The 11,537-nt window shown below is 72.9% G+C and overlaps 3 protein-coding genes across 3 annotated transcripts in view; 2 read left to right on the forward strand and 1 right to left on the reverse strand.

The window, feature by feature from the left end:
• The window catches only part of CHLNCDRAFT_135652 (hypothetical protein), a gene marked incomplete at both ends in the record, with an annotated part of 4,058 nt that extends 1,492 nt beyond the window's left edge, over positions 1–2,566 (forward strand). The window contains one exon of the mRNA XM_005846231.1: positions 334–2,566. Within this exon, the coding sequence (XP_005846293.1) occupies positions 334–2,566 (2,233 nt within the window). The remainder of the gene's footprint in view (positions 1–333) is intronic.
• Positions 2,567–2,948: 382 nt separating this feature from the next.
• Positions 2,949–7,445, reverse strand: CHLNCDRAFT_58271 (hypothetical protein; the record flags this gene model as incomplete). The annotated part of the gene is made up of 11 exons (XM_005846409.1): positions 2,949–3,158; positions 3,291–3,408; positions 3,503–3,569; positions 3,663–4,060; positions 4,172–4,311; positions 4,434–4,793; positions 4,892–5,031; positions 5,432–6,425; positions 6,588–6,674; positions 6,871–7,152; positions 7,392–7,445. 11 exons carry the CDS (start codon positions 7,443–7,445, stop codon positions 2,949–2,951), a joined length of 2,850 nt encoding a protein of 949 aa, XP_005846471.1.
• Positions 7,446–7,823: 378 nt separating this feature from the next.
• CHLNCDRAFT_53192 (hypothetical protein) lies at positions 7,824–11,273 on the forward strand (the record flags this gene model as incomplete). Its single annotated transcript, XM_005846232.1, has 8 exons — positions 7,824–7,898; positions 7,982–8,101; positions 8,310–8,846; positions 9,037–9,172; positions 9,485–9,637; positions 9,877–10,103; positions 10,217–10,453; positions 10,695–11,273. The coding sequence occupies 8 exons, from the start codon at positions 7,824–7,826 to the stop codon at positions 11,271–11,273; spliced, it is 2,064 nt and encodes a 687-aa protein (XP_005846294.1).
• Positions 11,274–11,537: the final 264 nt, after the last annotated feature.

An 11,537-nucleotide genomic window follows, 5' to 3' on the forward strand; every position in this document is an offset into this window, starting at 1 on the left:
CGCGCCGCCGGCCGCGCCGCCGCCGCCGCCGCCCGGCGGCAAGCCTCCCCTGGTGGCTATCGTGGCTGGGGCTGCGGGAGGCGCGACGCTGCTGCTGACTGGTGAGGCGCCGGCATGGGGGCGGGTGTGGGGCGCGTGCTGCGCCGCGGCGGCCCTGCTTGCTTATGCCATGCCGCGCCAAACAGCGTCGCGCCGGCGCTGCCCTTCCGCCGCCTGCCCCAGCCGCACGCGCGCCGCCGCCACACGAGCCCAGCTGAGCCCGCCTGCTGCCCCCGCCCCGTGCCCGCCCCGCCCCGCCGCAGCCGTCGCGGGCCGCCTGCTGTGGCGGCGCAGGCAGCGGCGGCGCCAGTCTGCGGACCGAGTCGTGCCCTGCGACCGCCTGTCAGAGCTGACCACCAAGCTGGCGGCGGGACCGGTGGGGCAGCTTCGCCCCGGCCGCCTCACGATGCAGTACAGCGACGGCGAGGGCGGCGGCGGCGGTACCGGTACCGAGGAGCAGGCCACGCCCGGCGGGCAGCTGGGGCAGCCCCTGCTGGCTGCTGCTGGCGGCAAGGACAAGGATGGCAACGCGGCGGCGCCGGCAGCCGTGCACGTGTACACAGAGGGCGAGATGGCGGCTGCTGCGGCCGAGCTGCAGGCGGCGGTGGCGGCAGGGCAGCTGCCCCTCCACGGCCTCGCATTTGACCCCGCCGCCCCACCCACCGCAGCACAGTACGAGGCGGCACTGGCAGCCGCAGAGATGCAGCTGCAGGCGGCGATGGCGGCGGAAGGGCAGGGGCAGCAGCCCGATCCCTGGGCGGCGGAGGGGCAGGGGCAGCAGGCCTATCCCGGCAGCGCGGCCTTTGACCCAGGCGCGGGCCCATACGGCGGCGACACCGCCAGCCAGCCAGGCGCCGCCGAGCTGCAGGCTGCCATGGCGGCGGCGGCGGCCCTGTACCCCTCACCCTCCCACAACCCTCAGGGTGCAGACGGCGGCGCGGTCGTGGCTGGGGCGGCGGGGCCCGCGGGCGAGGTGCGGGCCAGCGGCGCCGCCGCGGGCCTACACCGCAACCGCAGCGTGGCAGACTACGAGGCTGCTGCGGCGGCGGCTGCTGCGGCCGTGCTGGCGGGCGTGCCGCGCGGCCAGTCGGCGGTGGGCGGCCAGCTGGCGCGGCCTGGCCGGCCTGGCACGCCCCAGGACCAACAATGCCACCACCAACACCAGCAGCAGCAGCAGCAGGAGCAGCAGCAGGGGGAGGCGGAGGGGGAGGACTTTGGAGTGCAGGCGGGCGGCGCTGTGGACGAGGAGGCGCTGGCCGCCCTGGCCCGGGAGCTGCGCCAGCAGGAGCTGCTGCTGCGCCAGGAGCTGGCGGCGCTGCAGGATGGGCAGGGCTGGGTGCAGGACTTCCGCCGCGAGATCTGGCCCCAGCTGCAGCAGCTGCTGACGCAGGCGCAGGCGCAGGCGCAGGGCCAGGCGCTGCCCCCCGCTGCTCCCGCGGCAGCGGCGCTGGCGGAGCAGCCTCAGGGGCAGGCGCAGGGCCTGGCAGAGGCGCCGGCGGGGCAGCAGGCAGGGCAGCTGGCCGCCACGGCCGCCAGCTCGCCCCCCCAGCTGGCGCCAACTGGGCACGACTCCCGCTATTACACCCCCACCGGCCCCTCCTTCACCTCCACTACCAACCCATCCTTCTCATGGGGAGCAGCAGACGCCCCCCAGGGAGCGGCGGGCGAGGGCGCCAGCCTGCCGGGCGGCGCCGAGCGGGGGCGCCTGTACCCGCAGCTTCCGCCGCAGGACGCGCCCGTCCGCGTGCCTGAGTCCCGCCTGTCCACCCCCGACGGCCAGTCTCACTATGGTAGCCCGCGAGAGAGCCTGGCCGCCAGCACCGGCAGCAGGCCCCTGCCCGGCGCCAGCCCTCCCCGCGTCGCCGCGCCCAGGCTGGCGCCCGCCTACCCGCCAGCCTACTTCAACCCTCCGCCGGCAGTTGCGGCGGAGCCGCGGCCCACGCCAGCCTACCGCGGCGCCGGCTTTGAGGCTGTCGATCCCTGGGCGTCCCCGCAGCCGGCGGCGGCGGCGGAGGCGAGGCCGCCGCCGGCCTACCGCGGCGCCGGCATCGCGCCGCTGGACCACCCGCCGACGCTGGGCGCCATGTCGTCGCCCAAGCGCGCTTTCCAGCCCGCGGTGCCGGTGCTGCCCGACGCCCTGCCCCCCGCCGCACTCTACGACGACGCCGGCCAGGATGCGCTGGCGGCCTTTGAGACGGACCACCTGCGGCAGCAGCTGCAGCAGCTGCACCTGGCCGCCGGCCTGCTGCAGACGCTAGACCCCAGCCAGCTGGCGGCGGCGGTGTCGGCGGGGGCGCAGGCGCAGATGGCGAGGCGCGGGCGCCGGCCCGAGCCGCCGCGCTGGATCGAAAACCCGGCGGCCCGGGAGTCGGTCATCGCCTCGCAGGTGGCGGCGGCGGGGCGCGAGTCGGCGGTGGGCAGGCCCAGCGGCGGCGGCGGCGAGGGCCCGCCCCGCCGCCTCCTGCGCCGCATGTCTTCCGTCATCCGCCGCCTGCTGGTGGGGCCGCAGCAGCAGCAGCAGGCCTGAGGCCAGGCCCAGGCCTGGCCCAGCTTGCAGCACGTGCCACATTGATGCCCGCTGCTCACCCTTCTCACGCCTCTCATGCACAGCGAGGCCTGCCCGGCGCCCGGCCTGTCGCCGGCTGACGCCTGTCGCCCGACAGCTCCTCGTTGCGTTGTTTGTTTTTCCCTGTTTTTCATGCTTACATTTTCACACCTAGCTGGCTGCTCTAGCTTTGAACGCTGTGCTGAACATAGGCGCTGCCGAGGGGTGCTGTCTGCTTTGTAGTGCAAGAATAGGCTGTGTGTAAAGTCCCATCACCATACCATTAGGCGGGAATAAAAGAAGATTGCAGCAAAACTGAAGCATAATTGGAGGAGTGAAGTAAAGCAAGTGGATGAGCCGGGGTTCAGCGCAGCCGCCTCCTGCCCAGCGTGGGCATGAGCACGCTGGACACGGCGTGCGCCACCCCCGCGCCGCCGCCGCCGCCGCCGCACCCCGGCTCCGCCCCGATGTCCTTCCGCACCGTGGCGCCCGCGCTGGCCTGGCTGACTATCATCAGGCGGCTGCCGGCGGCCTTGATGGACAGGAAACCGCCCGCCAGGGTGTCGTACCGCTCCTGCAGCACGGCGCGCGGGCGCGGCGGAAGCCCAGGAGGCACCCTCAACCTCGCGCCTGGCCGTGGCGTGCAGAGTCCTGCATGCGGCGGGTGCCTGCCCTGCGGCCCCGCCGCGCCCCGCTGCCTGCTCACCAGCTGGGCGTGGAAGCTGTTTGCGGTGTGGCGGCCCATGATGACGTGCTGCAGCAGTACATTGCGCAGCGCGTCCTGGTCGTACTTCAGCAGCGGCCAGCTGCGAACGGCGGTCAGCCTGCACAGGCGGGGCAAGGGGTGGCCGGCAGAAGGGGGTGGGACAAGGGCGGGGGCACTGCGAAGTGTGGCGTGATGTGGCGGGGGGAACCCACCATGCCGAGTTGGTGGGAGCAAAGAGGGTGAGGGAGGTGGCGGGGTCGGCGAGCGCCTCCTCCAGCCCTGCAGGCAGCAGGAGGGTGCCCTCAACACCTGGCGGCAGCCCGCGACGGCGGCCTCGCCTGCCCCCCCACCAGTCCCGCCCGTAGGGGGTACCTGCCGTGCGGACCAGCGACAGGAAGATGGTGAAGGCGCGGCTGCCCTCCAGCACGCCCAGCAGCGTGGTGGCATTGCAGCCGGCGCCCTCCGAATCGCCCAGGTTGCCATCCAGCGGCTGCGCTTCCTCGCCACCCTGCACCTCCTCTGCCGCCGGCGCCTCCTTTGCCACCAGCGCCCGAGGCTCGGCGCTGGGTAGCAGGCTGGAGTCCGCCGCCCCATCTGGCATGCTGGTGCCAGCCAGCCCCGCTCCCTCGCCAGGCACCAGCTCGGCGGCGGCCTCCGGCAGCGCCAGCGCCGCGGCGGTGGCGGCTGCGATGCTCTGGGGCGAGGAGCTGAGGGGGAACTGCACCGCGGTGGCAAACCGGCCCAGCTTGCCCGCCTCGGTGATTGCCTCCCTGCAGGGGCGAGCACACACGGGGGAGGCCAGCAGGCACGTGGTGGTTGGTAAGGAGGTGCAGCACCCAGCAGTGTCAGAGGCGTGAGCCGGCACCTGGGCGAGCACCCACCTGGCCAGGAGCTGGCGGTTGGTGTTGTCGGTGATGCGCAGGTCCAGCGGCGGGGCGGGGAGGCCGCTGAGCTCCCAGGAGGCGCCGTGCATGTTGTGCATGCGGCGCCAGGCGGAGGCCACCAGGTCCAGGCGGCCAGCCTGCAGCGGGGTAGCAGGGCACGCAGGTGGCTGTGTGGGTGCTGCAGACGGCTGAGGGTGCATGCATGCTGGTGTGGGTGATGGCGCAAGGGCCGGCCCTCACCCATCACGCTCCCACTCACCGCCAGTGGTGTCTGGCGCAGCTCCACGCTTGCGATCCCGCCGCCGCCGGCGACGTCGACGAGGGCCAGGCGCATCCACCCCCCTGCCGCCACACGGTAGTCAGTCAAGTGGATGGAGATGTTGGAGGCGGGGTGGCAGTCCACGGGGGAGAAGGTGACGGGCAGGGAGCCGACCGCCAGGCGGCCGCCGAGCAGCTGGAAGGACGAAGAGTCCAGGCTGATGGCGTCGGCGGCGCAGGTGGCGCAGGTGTCAACCACCACCGCAGTTATGTTGGCTGCCAGGCAGGTGGCGGCGGCGTCTCCAACGCCACACTCAGCCGTCACGAGCAGGCAGGCGCCACATCCGGCCAAGGGGGAGGTCTGCGGGCGGGCGTCAGCGGCGGCAGTAGGCGGTGGCGGGCGGGCACAACACGCTCCATCCGCGCACCCTCCCAGAATACTCGGATCAAAACACGTACCTGAAGGGCGATAGAGGAGTTTGGGGAGAGCGCAACCGTGCCGTCAGCCCAGTTGCTGAGGCTCGAGGCGGAGTACCCGCAGCTGCCAGTGCCGTCCCGACCGGCCTCAAAGAAGCCGGCCGTCGCGGAGTCGACGGAAACTGCAGCACAGAGCAGACCGGCTGCCAGAGCGAGCAGCAGCATTCTGACCGAGCACATCGCGGCCTCCACTTCGTTCACGGCTACACCTGACGGAACAGGCACGGAAATCGAGTGCTGAATTACAAGAAATCTGGGCTGACCGAGTCAAATGAGCGCTTTCCAGCCTGCGCCGCCACCAGGATCGCCGCCGCCATTTGCCGGGCGCATGTGATGCGGGCCTGTTGCATCCTGTGCTGCCTAGTTCTATATCGCTGATTGGGCTGGCCTGCTGGGCTCACTCGTCGTCTGCAGCAGGGATGGGCACAGCACCGCAGCACGGGTCACAGCCTGCGCCCCGAGTCGCTCCAGCAGCGGGCGCCGCTCACGCCCCCAGCCCTGCTCCAGCCCCCTGCAACCCACCTGAGTTGTCGAACTTGTAGGAGCAGGTGGCGTTGGGGTTGATCTCGCCGCCCTTGTAGCTGCCCCGCTTCTTCTTGGTCTTCTCGTGGCGGAAGTCCTTGCCGCGCACCTTGCCCAGCACCTCCTGCGCCTTCCAGCCCCACCCATCCTGCCCAAACGTGCCCTCGTAGCTGTTGTCCCATGCCCCCTTCTTGTCCAGCCACTCCTCGGCATTCACGCGCTGGAAGGCGCGCGCAGCGGTGCCCGGCTTGCCGCCGCTTGCGGGGCCGCCGCCGTTCTGCTGCGCTGGCTGCTCGTCGTCGCCCTCGGCGGCCGCCGCCGCTGGCGGATCCGCGGCGGCCTCCTCGCCAGTGGCGTCTGCCTCCTGCTGCTGTCCCTTCTTCTTCTTCTCCTTCTTCTTCTTCTTGCCGCTCTCCGGCAGAGTCTCCTGCTCCGCAGCCGGCGCCGCCGCCTCCGCCTGCTGCTCCTCAGCCGGCGCCGCAGCTTCCGCCTGCTGCTGGCCCTTCTTCTTCCCCTTCTTGTCCTTCTTGCCGCTCTCGGGTGCAGGCTGCTCCGCTGCTGGAGCTGCGGCCTCCTCCTGCTGCTGCTCAGCCGTGGCCGCAGCCTCCATCTGCTGCTGGCCCTTCTTCTTCCCCTTCTTCTCCTTCTTGCCGCTCTCGGGTGCAGGCTGCTGCTCCGCTGCCGGAGCCGCGGCCTCCTCCGGAGCCGCGGCCTCCTCCTGCTGCTGCGCAGGCGGCGCCGCAGCCTCCGCCTGCTGCTGGCCCTTGTTCTTCCCCTTCTTCTCCTTCTTGCTCTTCTTGCCGTTCTGCGCCGCAGGCTGCTGCTCCTCGGGCGATGCCACTGCCGCCCCCGCAGGCGCCTCCGCTGCAGCCTTGCCCTCCTCCTCCTCCTGCCGCTTGCGCTTGTTTTTGCCCTTCTTGCCGCTGGGAGGCGCCGCGGGGCTGCTGGCGGGCAGCGGCGGGGGGACTGCCGTCTTGCTGTGGATCCACATGCCCTGCAGCGCAGCAGTGTGGGCGGGGCCGGGTCAGCTGCACGGGCCACGCGCGTCAGAGGAGCCAACCTCCTGCTTGCCTGCGCCACACTGCAAAGCCCCTACGCATGCAGCCGGTGCAGCCGGTGCCACGCCCGGCGCGCCGCCGCCCCGGCCACCGCGCACCGCTGCCTTGAGCGCCTTCCTCCTCTCGTTCATCTCCTTGCGCTTCTCCTTGTTGTACTTGTCCTTGTTCTTGGGAGGGCGCTTGGCCTGCAGGGGGCGCGGGGGCGCGGGGCGGCACGGCAGCAGCGCAGCACCTCAGCACGAGCTGCCGGCTGCAGTGCTGCCGGACTTGCTGCGGCACGACACTGGAGGCCCCACGCGGCCCCGCGCCCCGCTGGGAGCAGGTGCACGGCGCGAGCGATGCCGCCAGCAGCCTGCCGCCGCCGCCGCCCGGCCGCCCTACCCTCATCTCCGCCTCCTTCTGCTCGCGCTCCAGCTTGCGCCGCTGCTGGCGCTCCTTCTTGCGCTGCCGCTTCTCCCGCCGCTTCTCCAGCGCCGCCTCGTCCAGCACCTTGGCCGGCTTGGCGGGGGCGGCCTCGGGGGGCGTGGGCGGCGCGGTGCCGTTGGCAATGGCAGCCTTGCGCGCCTTCTTGGCCTCCATGGCCGCCTTCTTGGCCTCCTTGCGCGCCCTCTTCTCGGCCTTGCGCTTCAGGATGCGCATGCCCTTCTGGGAGATCTCCCTCACCTGCGGGGGCGCGAGGAGGCGGTGCCGGGTTCAGGCGTGCATGGGCTCGGACGGCAGGCGGCTGAGCAGAACGGGCACCCGCTTGTGAACCCGCGCATAGGCCAGCAAGCCTCCTGCGCTCGCTGCCCCAAACAAGAGCGCCACAGCAGCCCTTCGCGAATCTCGGCATGCTTGCATGGCGGCAGTGTGCGCCTGCCAGTGCGCAGCTCCACCCCTGCTGTGTCTCACACGCTGCTCACCTTCCCATCAGGGCCGGTGACCGCCACCTTGGGTGCCTTGCTCTTCTTGGCCATGTCGGCTTGAGCCTGAGAGCTCTGGACCACTTTATTGCTGGACAACCTTGATGCAGTGGCATGCATGCATGCATTGCGGGAGGCAGGGGCACAACACCTGCGATGCATGCTTTCGTACGGGAGGAGCGCTCTCCTGCACCTCAATTCAGCTCAACGCAGCGCGGGCACAATCCACAGAAGCTGAAACACAAGATGGGGAAGAACAGCAAGAAGGAGAAGAGCAGCAAGCACAAGAAGGACAAGGCCGGCAAAAAAGGCAAGAAGCGCAGCAAAAAGGAGAAGAAGGGCGAGCACCGACACCGGTCCAGCAGCTCCTCCGATTCCAGCGGCACCAGCGGCAGTGATGGCGAGCGCCTCACCGTCAACAAGCAGCTGCAGATGGGCAGGGCGGCGGCAAGGGCTGTGCGGGAGATCCTGGCCTACAACCACGCCCTGCGCAAGGAGCTGCGAGAGGTGTGGGGCCTGCCGCCGCCGCCGCCGCGCGCTCACCGCCGCCGCGCCGACCCGCACCCTCGCCGCCGCTGCCCTGCCTGCAGCTGGTGCGCCAGCTGGACAACGGCGACGCGCTGGATGTGAGCGGCATCCCCGACGACTTCCTGCGCAGCCGCCTGCTCATGCTGTTTGACAACCTGGTGCAGCTGCGCAAGAACTCGGCGGTGGGTGCACAGGGCTGGCCGGCGGCTTAAGAGCCCGGGCCCGCGGGCAGCCTTTGTTGCGGTGGCCAGGAGGAGCAGGGGGTGGGTCTGTGAGCCAGCAGCCGTTTCCGTTGGCAGCCAGCAGCAGTCGGGGCAGCCACCCGGCCGCCGCAACCCTCCACACACACCCCTCCACTCAAACGCCATGCCTCCGCTCCCATGGGCGCAGGGCCAGTACTTCAGGCGGCAGGGCGCGGCCGCCACGGTGCTGTCCTTTGTGGCGCCCCTGCTGGAGGAGTCGCAGGAGCAGCTGGCGCCCTACCGCCAGGCCTCGCAGCAGCACGCGGCAGCGGCAGCGGCGGCAGAAGCAGCCACGGCAGCGGCTGCAGAAGTCGAGGCAGCGGCAGCCGAGGCGGCGGCGGCGGCCCAGCAGCTGGCCACGGCAGCGCAGCAGCAGGAGGAGGAGCGGGAGGCGGTGGCGGCGGGGCCAGCCATCGGGCCGGCAGGCCCGCCTCCAGCCTCGCAGCAGCGGCAGCAGCGGCAGCAGGAGGGCTTGGTCTCAGACAGCGATGAGGATGAGGAGGCGGGCGGTGCGCATGTCATCGGGCCAGCGGCGCCCCCGCCGGGCGTGCTGCCAGCAGCAGCGGCGCCGGGTGGTGATGGGCGAGCGGAGGAGAGCGAGGGGGAGGGCGACGGCGAGGCGGCGGGCAGGCGGGTGGCCGGCCCCGCCATGCCGCCGGCGGAGTGGCTGGCGGCTGCGGCGCAGGTGAGCAGTGCAGCGTCTGTGTGCTGCATGAGCGCCAGCCGCCCACCCTGTCAGCGGCACGAGGGCGCTGCCGCCGCCTGCAGCCTCGGCGCCGCCGTGCAGGCGCCGCCGCGAGCTCATGGCCTGCCGCCGCTCCTGCGCTCGCCCTGTGTGCCCTCCCACCTCCCCACCTCCCCCACACGCACCGCAGATGGAGTACCCTCTGAGCGAGGAGGAGGGGCCCGAGGGCGGCGGCGGCGGCGGCGGCGGTGTGGAGGAGGGGGAGGGGGAGGATGAGTTCCTGGTGGGGCCGCCGCCGCCCGAGATTGCAGAGGAGCTGGACCTGGGTGAGAGAGGGTGGGCTGAGCTGGGCTGAGCGTGTACGTTGTGTGGTGTGTGTGGCGGTGTGTGGCGGTGTGTGCTGAGGGGCGGGGCAGGGCGGCGGCGCGGCGCGGCAAAGGGCGAGCCTGGAAGGGCTTCCTCGCAAAACGCTCTGCTGCCTGCCTGCCTCGTGCTCCCTCGCCACCCGCCTCACCCCGGCCGTCCCACCGCCTGCCCCTCCTCCCGCCCTCCCGTCCTCCCGTCCTCCCGCTGCCCTGCCCTGTCCCCCGTCCCTGCCCGCCTGCCCCACCCCCTCGCCCCTCCCCCTCCCCCTGCAGCCTCCATGGACGAGCGCACCGCGGAGGTGGTGCGTGTGCTGCGCGTGCTGCAGCAGCACGCCGCGGACCACGCCAAGTCCACGGCGGCGGAGGCGGCGGAGCAGCCGCCAGACGCGTACGAAGTGCTGGGGGTGGCGCCGGAGCTGCCCGCAGGTGAGGCCCCGCCTGCGCTGGCTGAGCTGGCTGGCTGGCTGGCTGGCTGGCTGGCTGGCTGGCTCCCAACCTTGGACAGGCAGCGGGGGGGCCTACGCAGAGGGCAGGCCGCACGGGCACGCCGCCCCTTGCCGCGCCATCGGTCGCGGCAGCGGCGTGCGGCGCATGCGCCGGCCGCGGAGCCAGGCCGCCCATCCTGGCGAGCGTGCGTGCACGGTCGCGCTGCGCGTGTGTTGCAGGGGAGGTGAAGCGGCGCTACTGGCGCCTGTCGCTGCTCATCCACCCGGACAAGTGCGACCACCCGCGCGCACACGACGCCTTCCAGGCAGTCACCGGCGCCGCCAAGGAGCTGCAGGCAGGCGGGGGGCGCTGTGTGGGGCGCTGCGTGGGGCGCTGTGTGGGCCGATTGTGGGGCGACAACCGCGGGCGGCGCTGCCGGCGGGCTGGCTGCCAGGTGGCGGGCGAGGTGCGGTGGCGGTGAGGTGGCTCTGCTGCCGCCGCTCTGCTCTGCTCTCAGCCGTAGTGATGCCTGCCCGCGCGTGCCTGCCCCTCCCCGCCCCCCTTGCTGCCTGCCCGCAGGATGCGGGGCTGCGAGAGAAGGTGGATGCGCGGCGGCGGGACGCGGAGCTGCGGCGGGAGTTCCGGGCGGCGGCCGCGGTGGCGGAGCGGCAGCGGCAGTGGCGGGTGGCGCGGGGGCAGGCCACAGCAGAGGACCTGGCGGGGCCGGCGGCGGCGGGGGGCCCCACCCGGGACACCTGGATGACGGAGCTGCCTCCCGAGCGGCAGCAGGGGTCGGCGGCGGCGGCCATGCCCACGGTGGGCTGGCGTGCGGCGGCGCGGCCTGCTGCCCTGCCCGCCTGCCTCCTTGGCCTGCCTGCCTGCTCGCGCACAGGGGGCCTGGGTTGGCAGGCGTGCGTTGCTGCGCATGCGGGGGAGGCTCTAGGCTCTGGCCACCTGGCTAGCTCGCCACCTGCCCGCCCCGCTTCCTCCTCGCCCGGCCGCCGCCCCGGCCTGCCGCCCTGCCGCCACGTGCGCCCCTCCTCCGGCTCGCATGCAGGGCCCCTTCTCCGGCTTCTCCCTCAAGGGTGTGAAGAGCCGCGGGGACACCAGCGGGTGGACCATGACGCCGCAGCAGCGCGCCGCACAGCTGGAGAACGGCAGCGCCGGCGGCGGCGCCGTGGGCGGCGGCGGCGGGCCGCTGCTGCTGGCCGGCGGCGTCGCGGGGGGCGCCGACGCGGGCGTGGCCGCCGCCAACCCGGCCCAGGCCGCGCGCATGGCGGCGGCCGTCGACCGCTTCAACGCCGCCAGCCGCGGCAGGAGCCTGATGGAGGCTCATGCGGAGCGGCTGGCGGGGGCCGGGGAGGGCAAGAAGCGCAAGAAGCGGCGGACGGGCGAGGGGGAGGGCGGCGGCAAGGGCGGCGGCAAGGAGGGTGCGCGCGGTGGCAAGGGCAAGGGCGCAGGCGTGGCTGAGCTGGGCTACGACCCCACCCAGCACCCCTGGCGCCCCTTTGACCGCGAGAAGGACCTGGGGCCGGGGCTGGACGCCAGGGCCAACGCCGCGCAGCTGCTCAAGGGAGAGCGAGCGCTGGGGTCCAAGTTTGGGGGCGGCCAGGGCGGCGGGCGCACCTTCCTGTGAGGCGCGCGCGGCGCCGGCGCAGGCCCCCTGCGCCTGCCCCCACGCCTGCCCTGCCTCGCCCCTGTGCGTCTGCCTAGGTGCCCTGCTGCCGGCTCTGCTTGCCCAGCCGTGTTTAAAATGGAAAGCGTCGCATCTCTCCAGGTCGCGATGCTTGCCCAGTCAGAGAGCTGTGCCGGGTGGTCGGGCGCACCACCTGGCGCCACCCGGGCGCGGCCTCGTGCCAGCGCCGCTACAGGGCAGCGATGGCGGCCTGGGCGTGCAGCA

Source organism: Chlorella variabilis, assembly GCF_000147415.1.
Source record: "Chlorella variabilis unplaced genomic scaffold CHLNCscaffold_14, whole genome shotgun sequence".
Classification (NCBI taxonomy): domain Eukaryota; kingdom Viridiplantae; phylum Chlorophyta; class Trebouxiophyceae; order Chlorellales; family Chlorellaceae; genus Chlorella; species Chlorella variabilis.